This window comes from Protobothrops mucrosquamatus, unplaced genomic scaffold (genome assembly GCF_001527695.2).
Source record: "Protobothrops mucrosquamatus isolate PMUCROS unplaced genomic scaffold, P.Mucros_1.0 scaffold49, whole genome shotgun sequence".
NCBI lineage: Eukaryota > Metazoa > Chordata > Lepidosauria > Squamata > Viperidae > Protobothrops > Protobothrops mucrosquamatus.
The window spans coordinates 733,418-752,669 of NW_015386431.1; the positions used below are offsets into that span (position 1 = coordinate 733,418).

A 19,252-nucleotide genomic window follows, 5' to 3' on the forward strand; every position below is an offset into this window, starting at 1 on the left:
TGTGGGAGCGTACCGGTCGATGGGAGGTAATCTGCGGCAGCAGACGGTCTCGGAGATACCCAGGTCCGATGCCATGGAGCGCTTTAAATGTGGTAACCAGCACCTTGAAGCGCACCCGGAAGGCTACCGGCAGCCAGTGCAGCTCACGCAAAAGCGGTGTTATATGGGAGCGACGAGTCCCTCCCAACACCGCCCGCGCTAGCTGGGTGTATTTGGACAAGTCACATTCTCAGCCTGACTCGCCTCACAGGATTGATGTGAGGAAAGTAGGAGGAGGAAGGTGTGTTGGCTATGTTCGCCACCTTGAGTTATTTGTAAAAATAAGGCAGGATACAAATAGATAAAAACTTTCACAATAAATAGTATTTTAATAAGACAAATATTGAAGAACTTACACATATTTATCTTAATTATCAAATAGCTAAGTCAGACTTTCTTGTAAGTTTGAAGCTTCCAATTTTTATCAATTCAATTACTTCTGTATAACATCTTCTGATTTATAGTTCTTCAGTTCTTCTAACATATAGTTTAGGATGCTTTGTAATTAAATATAAGAAAAACCACTGAAAAGTGTAAATGTGAGCCATTAAGAAGTAGAATTAACTTCAGAATTGAAAGTGAATAGACAATATCTACCAATATCAAGACCTACGTTTGACTTGGCAAATGAAATAAAATATGAAAGATTGCATATATAGAAAATTTACACACAATAGAATAAGTTGTTTTTGTGTGAGATAAATTTGGATTGTGTGGCAGAATTATTTTGCAGCCCCATATCTTGACACTATGTCCATTAGTACTTTTTAGATCTGATTACTTGCCCAAATTCCTAGCAGACTTCAAGAAAATATCTCTTGTGATGTGTACTGAAGCTAGACATATTTCAGATGAGAAATGATCAAGCTTGATTGTGGCAATAACTCGGGGATATATCTAAAGTGCCAGAGAGGAAGCAGGTGTAATGACAAGCCATTCAAAATTTTATTGATGGTGAATAAATCTGAATTTATTACAGCACAATATGTTTTCTTTATTATGAAAATATTTTAGAATATATAATGGTGTGAGCATGCAATAAAATCTCTTAATACTGAACATTGCACTTCAATATTTGCATATCTTCATTATAATGGTATCAATAAATGTATCCTAGATAAATTCTTTAATTAATGAATCAGCCAAAACATTTGGAAAGTCCCCATCTCGCAAGCAGAACTATTCTTCTAAAAATGATAACTCAGTTGAAGAGAGTTTTGAGGACCTTTTGTTGAAATACAAACAGATTCAACTAGAACTTGAATGTATTAATAAAGATGAGAAACTGGCTCTGAATAATAAAGAAGACAATGCTCAACAAAGCAATAGTGAAGTGGCCAGTCCAGAGGATCGAATAACAATTGAGAATGTCAGTATTACAAAAGATGCTGCAAATGAAGTGTCTCCTGAGGAGAATAAAGTATTAACTTTTCAGGCATTTGAACTGAAACCTCTTAGGCAAAAACTGCCCACACTAGCTGAGAGGAGCAAGTTGAAAAAAGCAAAAGATGGAATAAAAGAACATTCACAGAAAAATGACCTGGATACCAATGAAGGTAATTTTTTAAAAACAACAAAACACGTTCTGATTATATGCAACCTTTTTGAAATTAAATTTCATTTTAAAAATGTTTCTCAATGAAAAAATAAAGTTTAAATTTTACTAGAAATAATGCTTAGAAACATTTTGATTTATTAAGATTATTTATATTTTCTGGTTATTGGAATTAAGCTATCAATTTTTAAAAAGCCAATAGTTGAAGTAAAATATATTAAATACGAGTCATAGAACTTACAGATTAAAAGTTTCTTTGATGTAGGCTTCATTCACATAACAAACTAAGTATGGGTTATTTTAACTTTGATTTACTGAATTAAGCCAATTGGCTGGGTTTGCATAGTTCAAGTCATAAAAACAATAGTAAAGGTTAAAATTAACTAGATTTATGTGTTATATGTATACCATGAAACTTTCTTTTTCCACATTCCTTAACATCGTTTATTCATTATATACAATCATCATTTTATTGGTAGTATATATTGAAAGAGAATACAGCAGTTTTTCCTGATTGTTCTATTGTGTTGGTAGTAACCAATTTTTCTACCACTTTGCCATTGGAAAGCCTGCAACTCAGATGAAGCTTTGTTTATCAGACATATTTCTTTGTCATCTAGGCATATATATTTTGAACATCATTACAATTTTTAGCCATGGTTAGTAGAATGAGGTTTAATTGGCTACATTGAAAAAACAGGAAGTCCTCAACTTAGGATGATTCATTTAATAACTGTTATGACAGTGCTCAAAAGAGTTACTTATAACCAGTTCTGGCATTTATGACTATCGCAGTGTCACCTCAGTGTCATGATCAAAATTCGAGTGCTTGACAATGGGTATATATGAAAATTACATCATCTCGGGATGATGTAATTGGCATTTACAATTTTCCCAGAGGTCTTCCAACAAATAGTCTATGGGGGAAGCCAAATTTGCTTAATGACTGTGGCAAAAAAGGATCTTAAAATCAAGGATAACTTCCTTAATGATTGAATTGCATAGCAACAAAAATTCTGGCCCCAACTGTGGTTGTAAGTCAAGGACTATCTATTGGGTTGCTTTCTGATGAAAAGGAGCTAGAAGCCTTCCTCCTGAACTCTTTTTACTATTCTATTATTTTTTAAATTTGAAGTTGGCTCCCAGAAGTTACTGAAGAATTAATTAGGAGATATGGGTAGTCCTCATTTAATGATCCTAATTGGGACCAAAATTTTCATCGCTAAGTGAGAAGTGGGAGAAGGGCGGGGTAGAAATTTAATTAATAAATAAATAAATAAATAATAAATGTGGTCATTATGCAAATCATCACATGACTGCACCGCTCAGTGATAGCAATGTTGCTAGTCCCAGTTGTGATTATTAAGCCACTACCACACTGTTGTTAGGTCAAGACCTCACACTTCTCCTCCCCTGTCATGCTCACTTCTGCTTCAACTCCCCCCATGCCTATCTCTCCTCTCCCTGCCCTATTGGCTGCCCTGCACTTTCTGCCCTGTCACCCCATTGTCCCATACTCCACTCTGCATTCTGCCATCATAACTCTTGAAGGTGGTCTTGTAATCCAATGCCTGCCGAATGCAGGAATTTCAGACAAATTGCTGTCTGGTCTTTTCTTGAAAACCACCTGTGATAGAAAACCTCCACCTTCAGAAAGTAGGCTGTACTGTTGCTTAATAGCTCTCACAGTCAGGAAAATCCTCATTTCAAGTGCAGATGTCTCTGTAAAGCTTTCACCCATTAGTTCTTATCTTCCCCTCAGGTGCTAGAGAGAATAAATGTACCACTACTCAAACTTTCCTGTGGAATCCCCTCTTGTATCAGAAGACTACTATCATGTCTCCCCTTAACCTTCTCTTATTTAAGCTAAATGTACCAAATTCCCTTTTTCTTTGTAGGATTTAGCTTCCAGTCGCCTTACCATGCTTTTTTCTACATTTTAAAATCAGATTGTTTGAATGATATTGTCAATATACTTAGAAAAATATTGTTCTCTTTTTCAAACAGATGAAAAAGAACAAAAGCTTGACACTTCTGATGCAGCAGTAGAGAAGGTAAAATATATATTGCTTTCACCACTAAAATCAAGCTTTAAGCAAAACATAGATTTGCAGTATATCTTAATTTGAAACTAAATACAGCTGAGTTTAATGGGGATGATTCCTAACAAATGTTTCAAAGTTCCAAGTTAGAAAAAAAATCTCTGGCGCTATAACCTGTCTTAATGAGTTTATCTTGTCAGTGAAAATATTTTGATATTAGAATTGGATGAAGGATTAAAGTGCTTATTTATTATTTTATTCCTATAATAGAAACTGTTGGATGAAGAACAAGAAGTATCAGAGTTACAGCTAAGACTACTAGCTCTTCAGTCTGCTAGTAAAAAGTGGCAGCAGAAAGAGCAGCAAGTAATGAAAGAAAGCAAAGAAAAACTAACAAAGGGAAAAACCATACAGCAAAGAGGCAAAATCAGTACAAAATCTCATTCTGCCAAAAAGCCAAGTACTGCAGGTAAATAAATTAATCTAGTAAATGGTGGTTTTCACAAGCTACATTCTTGGTAGATTTTCTATGGGGAGTTTTTTGGAGAAATTAAAGTATAGTTAAGTAATTTTCTTTTAAAGCTAAGCAGGCTCTAAGAAAACAGCAGACAAAGGTATGGAAAAAATTACAGCAGCAAAAGGAACAAGAAAGACGTCAGAAGGAGGAAGAACAATGGAAACAGGATGAAGAGGAAGAAAGAAGAAAAAGGGAAGAGGAAATTAGAAAAATCCGTGATCTCTCAAATCAAGAAGAACAGTATAATAGGTTCATGAAGCTGGTTGGTGGAAAGATGAGGTCAAAAAGCAAGGTATTTACTTACATGCTACCTTTTGTAAGGAATACAGCACACAAATGATTGTTGGGTATATCACGTAAAATATTGCTATTTATGTATTGTATACCATATATATATATATATATATATATATATATATATATACACACACACACACACATATATACATACATACATACATACATACTTTTGTAGGCCATATATCATTAATTGGCTCAGATCTCTATCCCATTGATGCTAAAATACTTTTTTATTCATACATTTTCTAGAAACATGTAGTCTGATGGCTGCCAAAATGATAAAAGAAAATTAGAAATAGGGAATATCATGTAGTAGCCATGATAGACAGAAATTTATCTCTTTCATTTTGAGATGTAGGTGATAAAATTAATTGATTAGATTTATAACAACGCCCCATTCAAAATGATTCTGGAAGGCATACAAGGTTAACAATGAAAAAAAATCCAGAAATTAACAAAAGATTAATACAGAAGACTTAGCATATACCTTAGTAACAGGAACATGCTTGAGGACTGTAACCATCCAAATGACGTATGATTAAGTCCTTGTTTCAACAATTTTTTTGAATAAGGTCAGTGTGAAGTTCATGAATCTTGGGGGAATGCTGATTCAGATTGATAACATTGTAAATGTTTATGCACCAAAATTTTAAGTTGGTGTATTGCTTTGCTGTAAATAACATTGCCAAGCATTAAATTTATTACTAAAAATAGTGTTAGTGTTTTTATAAGAACAGCATTTTCTTCTGAAGAAATACATCCTAAGTATATAACACATCAGCATATTTCATATTTTAGTACTGTAGAGCATAAAAGCATTCACTGGATGGAATTCAAAGTTAGGATCACCTGTTTCTAGATTTATTCTAAATCTGCTTTTATTCATATTGTATATGTATGTAGTATGTATACATAGTGTTTTGGATCTTTGTGATCCAATCTTTGTTTACTGGGGTCAGTGCAGGAGTTCACCCCAATCTCATGAAATATGCCTCTTCTGCACATTTCATAAGCAGTCTATCAATCCCATTATTCAGATCAATGAATAATATGGACATATCCTTGAAGAACTCCATTAGTTAGTTCTCTCCAACAATATAAAGTCATTAATGCTGCCAGTATGGTTAGCGACCCAGTATTGAATCTACCGTACCATATTTCACTTTAACAGCTGGTCATGAGAATGTCATGCAGAAACTTGTCAGAAACTGAGGTAAATTATTACTAAAAATGAGGTAGATTATTTTCAAAGTATTCTTTGTTCACTAAGGTTGTTACTTTATTAAAGGACACAATATGTATCTCACATGTTAATTTTTTGGCAAAGCTATGCTGACTTTTAACAATCATGGCTTTGTCTTCAAGATACAAAAGGCCTTTTGAATTATCTACTCTTAACAGTTTTTCATGGCATTAGTGGGGTCATAATTCTGTTAAAAAGAGAGAAGCAGTGTGTACTTCTGCAGAGGCACTTGATAGAAGAGAGGTAGGAGAGAGGGGCCACTCACTTGCCCTACCAATGCATGAAACAAAAGTAGATGTACTAGACGTAGCTTGGCCTGGAGAAGCAGTGATTGGCAGAGAACAAGGGAGTGGTTGAGGTTATGCAGAAAGCTGCTTATTTCTAGGACATGAATTACAAATAGTCTTCAATTTAGAACAAAATTGTGCTCAGAGGTTTGATCATATGCTGGGGTAATTATTAACTGGGTCACCATGTGACCTAATTCAATTTTACAACCATTTTTACAATGGTCACAAAGCAAGTCACCATGGTTCTTAAGCAAACCATGTAGTCATTAAGGGAATACAGCAATTGCAAATCATAGTCATGAGCTGTTTGGCATAGAGCTCTGCCCTGTATGGTGTTGAATCTCACAGGCAGCTCGTTCACTCTTAAAATCTAGCTGAGTCCTGCACATGAGGGGAAGAGAACGACTGCAGTGTTTGACAGGCTAAACCAAAGATCCAAGCCTCGTTCATTTGCCCCGGGAAAGAGTTTCTTTCCATGCACGGAGCAAAACCTGTTTGCCAAAGGAGGGCAAACAGCTCTTTTGTTCTGTCTGCTTAAAGAACACAACTGGGAGAGCTTGGATTGTAGTCATTCAGCAAAATGTTCATGTGAGCATCTCATTTAATGCCTGTAATTTCCAACAGTAATTCTGGGCTCTGTTATGGTTGTTAAGTGAGGACTACCTATACAAAGTTATTTGGCAATATAATTGCCTTCAGAAGTTTTGGCCTATGGTATCTATAATCCCTAATTCCTGCCATTATAAGTAGGTCTTATGAGAGTTGTAAGCAAAAGTATGAAAAGAAAACCAATTTGCATAGCACCATTATAGCCTTTTTTGCTGAAAACAATTTGTTTTATTAGCAGTCAAGAAGGCAAAAATGTATTTGATTGTTTGAAGTTCATATATAATTAATAAATATACTTTGTCTAGTCTTCAGATAAAGATTTGAGAAGGTCCCTAGATAAGCAATCTACTGAGAGTGCAGGAGGAATTTATCAGTATGACAATTATGATGAAGTTGCTATGGACACAGAAAGTGAAACTAACTCACCTGGTAAGTACTAATTTTTGCTGATTATGCTATATTCCTAATAATGCCATTTTTATATTTGCATCCTATATGTAACTAATTATTATTAGTTCCTGCATGCAATACTACTGAAATCTTTTGTTGATTTAAATTAAAAAAGGAATGCCTCAACAATTTTGCATTTTCACCAAGTGGCATGCAAAACACAAAAATTATGAATAAGATAAGAAAATAGGTTAAGGAATGTCAAGCCAAGGTAAAAAAAAATGCTATAATGCTACTATTGTATCACATTTTGATTGGTTGGTAAAAATAAACCATAGGTCTTTTTCTTTTTTTTCTAATAAATAACAAGTGTTCTGAACCCCATGTACTATTTAACAGGCAATATAATTTGATACACAGATTTGGAAAAAAAAAGCATTTCCTTAGCTTAACTTACCCTGAAGGGTTTATATAAGAATATATTGATGAAGCCTATGCAGTAAATGCAATAAAAAGTATTTTCATTCAAGGTTCCAGCCTCTCCATTCATCTTCACCTATTCTGTTTGATCTTTGTTGGCAGTTTTATTTTTTCCATTGTTTTTTTCTCTGTTTGTTGTAGATGATATGTATTAACATATATAACAATGCTATTCAGTATATTCATGGGCAGTTTTATTCTGAAAATAGCTTCTTAGTTTGAGTGATGTATTCAGATACTATTTTTCTGTGGCACTGCTTGCATGTATATCTTCCTCTTTCAATCCCTCAGTTTTATTCCTTCCAATCAGTTTTGTTTAAATTATGCCATAAACTATATTGTGGAGTTATTTTAAATATTGTAAAATATTTTATTCAAAAGTTAAAATACAAACTCACAAAAAACAACCAAGAACTAAACAGGACAAAAATAAAAATAAGTGCATAAAAATACACAAACCGTGTTTCTCCAAAAATAAGCCTGGGTCTTAATTTTTTTTTTGGTTCAAAAGACCCATTAGGGCTTATTTTGGGGGGATGTCTTATTTTTTTGCCCTCCAAGCAGCAGGCTGAGGCAGAAGCGGGGGGAGGCAGGGCCATCATGGGTGAGGCGGCGAGTGGCAGGCTCGCTGGAAGACCAGGTTGGAAAACGGGCTGCGGCATGGCACCACTCCTGCCTCACCACCTGCCTTGCTACGCCCTGTGGCGACACCAGCAGCAGGCAGAGGCGGGGAGGGAAGCACAGGAACTACAGAGTTTTGCATGGTACAAACGAGATAGAAGATACTGTTACCGCACTAAAGCCACTTAGTTCGAGGGGACCAGTGAATGTGGTTTCAGCTTTTACACTGTTCTGTTGACTAGAATATTAGCGGATCTAATTCAGGGATCGCTCCCCTTTTCCTTCAGCATGGCCTAAGCTTTCCACACTTCAAAACCTCAGTTATTCAGTTCTCTTCCTGCCTTCCCAGCATGCAATCCTAACCTCACTCCCTTCGATTACCACCTCCTCATTTACCTATTTCCACCTTCGAGGGGTAGGCTTGCTTTCTCGTCGGTTGTTCTTCTCCAGGACTGTTTTCTTGCGGAGGGTCTACAAACATGGCTTTGAGGCAGCAGCTGGGTGAGTTTCAGTTGCCATGCAGGTTCGCTACACTGCAAATGTTTTGCTCGTTTACTTTCTCAGCAGCAGAACACACCCCACCCTGAAAGGAGAAGGGAGCACTGCACATTGGTTTTTGGCTTATTGGAGGGTCTGCCCAGTTTGGTGATTGGTTTACAGGAGGGCTCCTCTTCAGCCTGGTGTATGCTGTGTGCTGAAGTTCTGTCTGATACAGTGAAATGAGGTTTAGCAGGCCAAGCCACGCTCTCGGCCAATCCATCCAATTGCAAATCTGATTCTGCTGTTGTCTATATAATGTCTTTTTCAGGTTAATATATAATTGTTATTGCTTTATTAAGGTTTTTATCTAAAGAAAGCTTGTAAATTAAGCAATTTTCCTGAAGGCTTCCAAGGAAGCTTTTAATGTTTTCATTTTCATTTTTAATGTAGTCCAAAAAAACAGAGAATTCCTCTCAAGAACAGTCTGTTACACAACAAGCTGACCACAGGAAAGATTGAGATAATTTTTCCCATAGCAGAAAGTGAATAAAAGAAACAAGGGGAAAAGTTCCTTGTCTCTTTGAGGGGAAAGAAAAGAATCAGAGAAATATTCAGAAATAAATACAGCAATACAGCAAAGTTCTTGTAAAAGCTAGTGAAATACAAATTCCTTACTATAACAGTCCATCGTAAATCAAAGCACTTTCATTATGAAAAAAGAAACCTTCGGGCCATCAACTGCCATGAAATGAAAATGAAAGTGTTTTATTACTCCCAAAAAACCTAAGAAAAAAATTTAAAAATTACATTATAATACAGCATGGGGTAAAGGATAGTTCAGCATTCAACCAGATGTTTAACATTCAAAATGTAGGTCAAAAGCAAAACCAAATTCAAAAAGTGATATGTTAAAAGGAAGACATCCTTAAAAATCCAAACAGCTGATAGGAAAAGGTGGAGACCTGATTCTCTGGCTGTTCTTATAGTGAATTGTAGCCAACCAAGTTTCTCTTTGCAGGTAAGTAGTATGGTCGTCTGAGAGTCATCTGGGGTCTTTCCTAGTTGCTACCATTTCAATCTAGGGAGCAAGGGCTGTCAGAGAGCCATCTTTGGCAACAAAATCAGCTCTTCATTGGCAGGAAAAAAGTAGTCCCAGCCCCCCATTTGTGAAGGATCCTCCACTATATTATAGTGTTGTTATAGAACAGATTTAAGATTCATTTTTAGAATTTCTTTTTGCTTGGTTTGTGCAGATAGATAGACAGACAGACAGATTTTTTTTTCTCTCACTCATCCTCTTGGAAATGTAACTGAAGAATTACAGCATGAAGCTGAATAATGCACATGTAAAAATAATTCTTAATTGAATCCTGGTATTTTTAATCTTTTTCAATTAATGAATGAGATAAGCTTAGAATTAAAATTGTGACATTTATATTGGATAGTTATAATTTTCTTTACTCCATCATGGCATGATTTAAAGTATATGACTAGAGTAAGTACTGTAAAGCAGTGGTCCCCAACCTTTCCAGCTCCGTGGACTGGTGGCAGAAGGGGAAGAGGGGATGGTTTCATGTGCACCTACTGCTTGCGCAAATGGAGCTTCGCACACTCGCCCGCCACTTGCGTGGCCTGGTTCCAGGCCTTAGACCGGGGGTTGGGGATCTCTGCTATAAAGTTATTCCCTTAAATAAATGATAGTTTGTAGTAACAATAGTTTTTTCTAATAAATATTTTCTAGCATCTTCTCCAGTACAGCCTCCTTATTTTGAATGTCCTGCTGGATATTTTCCTCCTCCTATTCAACAAATCTCACTATCCGTTACACCACAGATTTCAGTAAGTGATAAACAAGATGAAATTTTTGAAGTAGAAAAACCTGGAAATTCAATTTTTTATGCCTCCTACATGCACGTATGGAAGTTCTTTGTGTATCATTTTTTGCATTGGTATGTTCATTTTGGCCATCTTGGGAATTCTCTTTTAAAGTACCCATTATAATAGGAGTTCTAAAATAGCTTTTCTGTTCTCTCCTCGCTTGAAAGCACTACTAATCATCAGTATTGTACAATAACAAGTTGTGCTAGAAAAGCTTGATAAAACTATGTAACTAATAATTATTTGACATTGATTTTGTATTCTCATATGCTGAGTAATCAGCATTTAGTTTGCAACTTTCTAACACTTCAAGATCACATTGCTAAAATTCTATAAGAAAATGGCAGACTTTTGGCAATATAATTCCCCCTCCCCTTATTTCTTTATACACAAGATATTTTTAGACCAACTACTTCAGGGACTCAAATTGTCTTATAGTTGAAACAAAACAAATTGAAAAACATAGCTACTATAAAATGGCTTTATGCTGAAGTCTTTCATCATCGTCTTTGAAGGTAAAAAAATTAGCTGCATTCCTTATCTTGGAAGTAATATGTTTCAAAGTGTAAAGGCAGCAACGATTGAAGGGATCTTTCACTTAATGCAAGGTGGGAATACTTGTTCTACCTTGGAAACCACACAGTGCACTCTTGAGAATATTTGGGTGCCAAACTGTGTAACCTTAAAGGGGATCACCATTTTTATAGGGAACCAGAAGCAAATTGATAACGAGTATAGCACCCCTAGCTCTACTATCCCTACTTAATGGATAGGGCAATTACTGAATCTTCCAAGGCAACCCCCATGTAGATGTCTTAAAGCAATTCATCTGCGAGCTGACAAGAACATAGTACTGGAGAATCTTGAGTAGAAATAACATGTATTTTTTTCTTTAAATTTGTTTTAGACTCTACCACCAATTAGCCAATTGTACATGGAGGGTATTTCTACTGTCTCTCTGGAACCTCCACCACCTCTTCCTCCTCTTCCACCTGAAGAACCCGAACAGCCCCCAAAACCTCCGTTTGCAGATGAGGAAGAGGAAGAAGAAATGTTACTACGAGAAGAGCTACTTAAATCTTTAGCCAACAAACGAGCTTTCAAACCAGAGGTATTTAATAGGTTTTTAAAACAGCCACTAGATGGCAGCCCTAGTATATTTTGATTTAGAATGTGTTTCGCTATTTTGTTTTGTTTTGGGAAAAGTAGGATGTATGATAGAAATCAGATAAGATTTCCAAAGCACCTGAAGGCAGGACAAGAAGCAACGGGTGGAAACTAACCAAAGAGAGAAGCAACCTAGAACTAAGGAGAAACTTCCTGACAGTTAGAACAATTAACCAGTGGAACAACCTGCCTCCAGAAGCGGGGAATGCGCCAACACTGGAAGTTTTTAAGAAGAAACTGGACAGCCATTTGTCCGAAATGGTATAGAGTTTCCTGCCTGAGCAAAGGGTTGGACTAGATGACCTCCAAGGTCCCTTCCAACTTTACCACTATTATTATTATTATTATTAAGATGATGATGAGTTATTTTGAATTTTAAAGAATCTTCTACACTTCAGCTATTTACTAAGGATTTAAAAGAACTCTGCTATAAACCCTAGTAGAATCAAATTGGGAGCTTTAGAATCAAATTGGTTGGTATAACAATGTATCTATGGATAAAGATTACCAATAAAGGAGAATATTTGTAGCTCAGGGTTGAAATGAGGGGTCCTTGGTGCTCTCTGAACTTGGTTGTTTTCTTGCAGACATTTTATTACCCAAACTAGGTAATATCACCAGCGCTAGACTAGCTAGGAAGAAGAAATGTTAGTCGAGCATTGATGATGGTACCTAGTTTCGGTAATGAAACATCTGAAAGAAACAGCCAAGCTCAGAGAGCACAAAGGGCACTTTAAGGACTAACAAGAATGAAATTCAGCTAGTATTGTCCGTCCTGGAAAGAAATCTGTGGGAATGGGATAATCATTGTGGTTACTTTGCAGATTTTACAATGTACGAAAAATACCTTCTATTTTTTTTAAATTGTTAGAAAATCCAGTGCATTTCTACTGTGTTTTGCTGAAAATAAGACCTACCCCGAAAGTAAGCCCTAGCTTGATTTTTTGGGGAGGACCTAATATAAACCCTAGCTAAAAATAAGCCCCAGCTATGGTACAATCGTCAGCCAAATGGGGGTGGGCTTGGCCAGCTGACATTGGAAGCGCCTATGGGGCGAGAAAGATTTCTTTGCCCCCCCCCCCTTTTACCTTCTTCCCGAGCAATTGCCGCTCGGCTTTTTAAGAGACTAAAGAAGGGGCTGAAAGGGAAGAAAGTGCCTTCTTAGCCATCTGTTCTTCCCCAGATTGATTTCAGAAGCTACCGCTGCCACCTGTCAAACCCCAAGGCCAGGCTGCTGGGCCTGCTGCACCTACTGCTATTGGGAGCCATTGGCATCTGGACTGGGCTGCTCTTCAGCTAGGCCAACAGGCAGCGACAGGAGTGGCTCCCTGCACTGGCCATGCAGTTTCTGCACGACCTGCCCTGCCTGACCTCGGCTCTGTTCGTAGTTCTGTTACTGTTCTCGCGGCACCCGCAGCCAAGCTTTTGGCACATCCCGGTCTCTGCCCGCCCTGCCTGCTGGCTCTAATGTTGTTGGGACATTTCTCGGTCACGGTCGGTGCTGTGTGGCCACTGAGTGGCTACCCGTGCTACTTCTGGCCTCGCAGGGGCTCTTTGCCCTTCTGGCCGCACTGCTCTGGGCCGCCCTGCTGGGCTGCTCCTGCCTGGCGTGGGGCGAGTCAGCCCAGATCTTCCGTTCAACCTCCGGAGCACCCCCACCGGCAGCCTACCAGAGCCCCTTCGCCAGTGGCTGCTGGTGGAACCGTGCTACCTGTGCCTCCGCCTTCCGGCTGCTGAGCGCCAGCCTGGACACCTACTCGGTGCTGCAGGCTCTGGGCTACAGGCTTAGCCCAGCGCTCTTCGGGTGCTGCAGCCAGGGTCAGGGGCAGCCCCATGCTCTTTGGGCCCTGGCAGGCGCTGCAGCTCTCATACCAGCTGTGCAAGGCAGGAGTGGGGCTGCCCCTGGCTGCTTTTGGCTTTTACCTTGTGCAGCTTTGGCAGGTGTCTGGCAGGCGGAGGGAAGCAGCTCTACCCCCACACCACCTGCTTCACCTCACTTCATGGCTGTGGCACCAGCAGATGGTGGGACAGAGAGGGTGGGGCTGGTGGTAACAGCGCTCCCACTCACGTCGGCCCTCATGCTCTCTGCCTCCTGTATGTGAAAATAAGGCCAGTTCCTTTTTTGGAAGGCAAAAAAATATAAGACCAGGTCTTATTTTCGGGGAAACACAGTAGTAGTTGAGGGCTTTAAAAACAGAAGGGGCTCTTCTGGTATTGGACATGTTGCTACTGTTCCTACATTGACTGCAATGAATATGTTGTGTGATCACATGCTGATTTTGGGTGGTATGAGAAAGAAGCCTTATCTCTTCAAAGAGTTCAGGGCTTATTTTTGTAAAACAGATTTTTTTTGCTCATCACTTAAAGCCTATAAGATAAATACAATTTTTGTATGTCCCTGAATCCCATAAAGTGCTTTTGAAAAATAGCACTTTATTTGTTGAATCGGATGCCTATTTGTTTGAAAAGACGTTATATTGGATCTAGCAGGATTGAATAATATTGTGGGGGATTTGGGTGATTATTTGATTTTAGTCAAATGGCAGACATTATCAAAGTTAATGGGTAATGAAAGGTTTATAAGTTTCCTACTTTTAAATAATTATACCGTACTTTACCCTTATTGATACATGGAGAAACTCATAATGTGCTTGTATAGTTTATTGATTTAAATATATAACCTTAACAATAGTTTTAATACAATATTTCAATAATTTGTATTTTTTTTTTTTTTTAGGAAAACTCAAATAATAACAGTCCACCTTCTCCACCTTTTCCCAATAATTCTCATTCTGTGCCAAGAAGCAATCTTTCAGCAGTCAGTATTAATACTGTATGTCAACCTCGTATAAAGAACACGAAAATTATTAGAGTACCAAGACCCCCCCGAACTGTTATTACGGTAATAAAACATTTTTAAATTTCTTCATAAAGTGTCTTATACATTGTCATATGATGAAAATGGCTAAAATTGAATATTTTGTTTTTTCTGCCTTCAATTGATAATATAAGGAAGCTGAGGAAATGCTGATTTCAGATTTGTGTACAGTAAGAAGTAAAGTCAACATTACTGTAAAAAAAGCTAATAGTTAACATGCTCTTCTCTAATAAATTGAAGTTCAGTGTACATTAAAAATTAATACTAGATTTTGCTTGTATCTTCAGTCAAAATGATTATATTCTTTGACTGATAATTTTATTTCTACAGCTTCCAAAACACAAGTCAGTTGTTGTTACCCTGAATGATTCAGATGACAGTGAATCAGATGCAGAACAACCTAATTCTACTAGTAATGAATTTGGAGGTCTGGAATCTATGATCAAAGAAGCTAGAAGAACTGTGGAGGTAAATGGATGAGTGCTGGCATCTATGTCATATGTTTTTGATTTTTTTGAAAAAAACATTTTTACTCTCTGTGTCTGTCTTTCATTGTAAGATAACTTTTATTTTAAAAAAATCTTGTAAAATAGCTCTTCTTCTGAGTCTGTAAGTAGAGCAAGCAATTTCAGAATCTTCCACAGAAGAGTCACTATCAAGTCTGCTTCTGTTTTTTGATAAGCATTAAATTTTAAAAAGTATTTTAAAAGCCAAAATTGGTCCTTTTCATGTATTTACTTTTTCTTGTGTTTTACTACTTGCTTTCATTGTTCTGTGTTGTAGATTATGATAGATGGCTGGTTTTTATGATTCCTTACTGGGAATATGAAAATTCCTTGATCAGGAAATAGAACTTTCATTTTCTTCTGGACCATATTTGCAGTTGAGCAATTTTCAGAATTGTATCTTACAAACTTGAAGATCTCTGAGGTGTTCTAGAGATGATCTGGTTGAAACAGGCAGTTTTGGAATTGGACCGTTCCTAGAATGGCATATGCTGCAAAAAGATTTGGCATAGTAGGAGACAAATGAAGCATTCAAAATTTTCCAGAACGTATTTTTGGAAAGGAGCCCTGAAATATTATTGACCCCTTCCTCAGTATTAGGGCTATTTTGCTGTCCTCTTGTCTTCTAAATCCACATTCACAAGTAATCTCAATATGTGTTGGAAGTATAACAACTAGAATTCCCAGGAAGTACGGCTGAAGGGAAATACTGTATATAGACCTGAAAAAGCTATACCATATAAAAATGAATTCAAATTAACTTTTCTTCTGAACTTCTAATACTATACTAAGGTTCCTTTATTGGGTCTTTTTGTTGCAGGCATCGAAACCCAAAGCACCTTTAAAGTCAGAAAAAGAAAATAATCCTGTAAGAACCCCTGAGGCATTACCAGAAGATAAAAAAATGGAGTATAGACTTCTAAAAGAAGAGATTGCCAGGTATATTAATATACTGTATGATACTATATGTCTGTAAACTATCTAGAGTTGCCTCTGGTGAGATGGGTAGCATATAAGTTTAATAAATAAATACATGCTGTAACGAATAAGAAAACAAATTATTGTTTAAAATAATCTCTGAGTTATTGCCCTTTTTGTTTGAACAGATTCATTTGGTCATTTTAGCTTAATTTAATTGGGATTGGCTTATTTTTCAGAGATTGTTCTATTTTCTGTGATTTTTTTGTGATTTCTGAATTTCTGTAATTTGAAACATTTTAAAAAATGGTTTTCAAATCTTTTTAGTCGGGAGAAGCAACGCTTGATAATAGCTGAACCTTTGAAGACAAGTTCATCTCCAGTAAACTCTGATGTTGAAATTGATGGAGTTGGTAGGATAGCCATGGTAACAAAGCAAGTTACAGATGCAGAGGCAAAACTCAAAAAACACAAGTAAGTCTTTTCACTGTGATGTCATCTCTATGGATGAGAGAGAGAGTGAGAGAGAGAGAGTGTGTGTGTGTGTGTGTGTCACCCAGCTGGCTTTCATGGCTAAGGCAGGATTTGTACTCAGTCTCCCACTTTCTAGCCTGATGCCGTAACCACTAGACCAAGTTGTCTCTATAATGTCTATAAGTGCTCATGAGCAGATGTTCATAACTTGTTTCTGGTTAATCTAAATACATTCTTTTAAATTTATCTTGCAGTTTGAGACTTTCATATATTTTTCATCCTAATTAGCTCTGCCTGATATTTATTGGGATTGTAGAGGTGGAGACTGGTAGGACTCACAGACAACCCCTAAGTTTTGACTGAGTATTCCAGTAACAAAATGGATGAAAAATCTTCCTGTGCCTTTTTCTTTATTCCTCTAAATTAAAAAGAAGACTCTGGAATGTCTTCTTTGGAGGCTGATCCAATGGCAAATGTTAGGAAGTTAGAAGGTTCTTTCTTCCTTAATTCATTGGACCAGCCGGCCTTTGCTGGTCTTTTTACAAGACTTACTTAAGAGCAAGGAAAAAACAGGAAAAGAAAAATGAAGTTTTACTAACAGAAATTGGTTTCATAACCCCAGCTGATGAGATTCCTAATGGAAAGGAGGAAGAGCAGTGCAGCTGGAGTGAATGGTCTGATAGTCTACTCAGATGGAAATCTATACATGAGTAATACTCTGTAAAATCCCATCTGCTCAAAGTGTTACTGCTAACTACATGTATCTCTCTAATGAGAAAGGAGTTAAGTTTACTGCAACCTTTGGAATAAGTTTGTTTATATAGTTGTTATCAGTGCACTTTCTGCTTGTGTGTTTTTGTTATTTTTAAACTGGAAAATATGTGACTCTTAACAATTTATGAGAAACTGAATATTCCAACTTCCAACAGCTGCTTTAATGGCTTTTTGGAACTATTTGTATTGTTATAATAATGAATATTTGAATTTTAAAAACGGCAATACTTTTTCATGCAACAGTTCCGTACACATATGTACTGTTCACTAAATTTTGGATGCTTCACTTTAAATACTGTTTGACCCTAAATATGTTTGATACTTTATGATCTGTATTATTAATTTATTAATATAACTTAAGTGTTGAAAAGCTGAGCAATTATGTAAACACATTTTGAGAGTTCTTTCCCATAACACAATTTTCTGCTAAATAGGATATGATAAAGAGTTAGAGTTTCATCCCGCTCCACATATATTTTTTTGGATTATATATTTTGTGTTGGAGTTTATACTTGCATTATTAAAAAAATATTTGTTGCGATACTCCCTTTTTCCCCACTAAAAATACACTAGCCCATTTGGTGGGAATTGCAGTACATATATAGTAAATGTATGTAAAGCTCAGTGCTATAGATTTGTATATCTTTTCACGATCAACTTTTGCTAACTTAGATACAAATTTTAGATTGCAGTGTTGATTTTGAAGTTGGGTGGCCAATAAATTTAAATAAATAAAACCATTATTTGATTGCAATATCTCAATGTACCAATTCTTTATAGTTTTCACAGATTTTCCTCCTTAATTTATTGTTTTATAATATTATTCTGTTGTTAACCATAGTCTGTTAATTGAAAGAAAATGTAACAAAAAATCATGAATATATGGTAAATTTCATCTGCTTTTGATAGTGGTTCTGATATTACAGAGCTTTTATATAGAATGTAACTTTTCTCTTTAGACTTCTCTTGATGAAGGATGAATCTGTGTTAAAACATCTTCTGCAGCAAGAGGCAAAGAAGAAAGAATCTGTTCGTCTTGCTGAAAGCAAAATTGCTAAACTTAATGAGCAGCTGCAAGCAACGGAAAAAGTGCTAAATGCTAATAAGATATTTTTAAAAAAACTTCAAGAACACGTAAGTATGTGAAGAAGGCCATGTAGCAATATTTTAAAGAGTTGTTCATCTTATTAGATGTGTTTAAGAGACTTTAAAATTTAATTTAAAAATTTTGGTTGGAATATAGAATTTGTTGAAGAATGTTTAATTGCTTCAGATTCACAGAGTACAGCAACGAGTAACAGTTAAGAAAGCATTGGCATTAAAATATGGAGAAGAGCTTGCTCGAGCCAAAGCCCTGGCTAGCAAAGAAATCGGAAAACGAAAAGTTGAACATAGCCATTTTGGAGTAAGTTTGTTTTTCAAAATTTAAGAATTATTGTTCTGAAATAGTCATTACTGTTCTAGGCTGGAAGTCAGAAAACAAGATGAAACAGATTGAAAATTAATTTACAAATATACTTATTAGAAAAATACCCATAAATTTTAGATGTAAGTGAAAAACTGAAAGGAATGTTGCAATTTGAATATTGGCTAGTGTGATCCCAGGAACCATTCAACTTTTTCTTAATTTTTAAGGAGGATTTGAGCTTATTTTTCAGTTTATTGCCTCTATCTCTATAATATGTCTTAAAAATACACATGGCTACATCTCCCCCCTGCTACTACTATCCTTGGGACTGAGACAAAACCTGAGGGGATGCATCTGGTATCAAAACATGTTCCAGACCCAATACAGCCCAGTAATTAGCAGGAACAGAACTGTTTGGTGCTCAGAATACAGCAGATAACAGAGCCCAAAAAGTATTGCCTGCCGTTCCTGCCAGGATAGATGGAAAGAAAAAGAAAAGAAGTTGTAGTAAGTCCATGAATGTTGAAGGTTTGTAGTAAGCAAAATGCTAATTTTTCCCCTCTCCTCATTTTTACGTTTCCTCCAACATCTTCATAGTATAATGAGAGAAATGGAGACTTGGGTCTGTGCTTGCTAGCCATTTGGTACATGTTCTGAAAACCTGACTGGCCCAAGCTAACTAC

General features: G+C 36.6%; 1 protein-coding gene across 1 annotated transcript in view; it reads left to right on the plus strand.

Moving 5' to 3' along the window:
* The window catches only part of ZFC3H1 (zinc finger C3H1-type containing), a 46,139-nt gene that overhangs the window by 3,092 nt on the left and 23,795 nt on the right, over positions 1 to 19,252 (plus strand). The window contains exons 2-14 of the mRNA XM_015811792.1: positions 1,182 to 1,595; positions 3,602 to 3,648; positions 3,907 to 4,105; positions 4,219 to 4,445; positions 6,901 to 7,024; positions 10,308 to 10,405; positions 11,352 to 11,555; positions 14,349 to 14,513; positions 14,820 to 14,957; positions 15,816 to 15,934; positions 16,241 to 16,387; positions 18,121 to 18,295; positions 18,435 to 18,566. Coding sequence (XP_015667278.1) covers positions 1,182 to 1,595; positions 3,602 to 3,648; positions 3,907 to 4,105; positions 4,219 to 4,445; positions 6,901 to 7,024; positions 10,308 to 10,405; positions 11,352 to 11,555; positions 14,349 to 14,513; positions 14,820 to 14,957; positions 15,816 to 15,934; positions 16,241 to 16,387; positions 18,121 to 18,295; positions 18,435 to 18,566 — 2,189 coding nt within the window. The remainder of the gene's footprint in view (positions 1 to 1,181; positions 1,596 to 3,601; positions 3,649 to 3,906; positions 4,106 to 4,218; positions 4,446 to 6,900; positions 7,025 to 10,307; positions 10,406 to 11,351; positions 11,556 to 14,348; positions 14,514 to 14,819; positions 14,958 to 15,815; positions 15,935 to 16,240; positions 16,388 to 18,120; positions 18,296 to 18,434; positions 18,567 to 19,252) is intronic.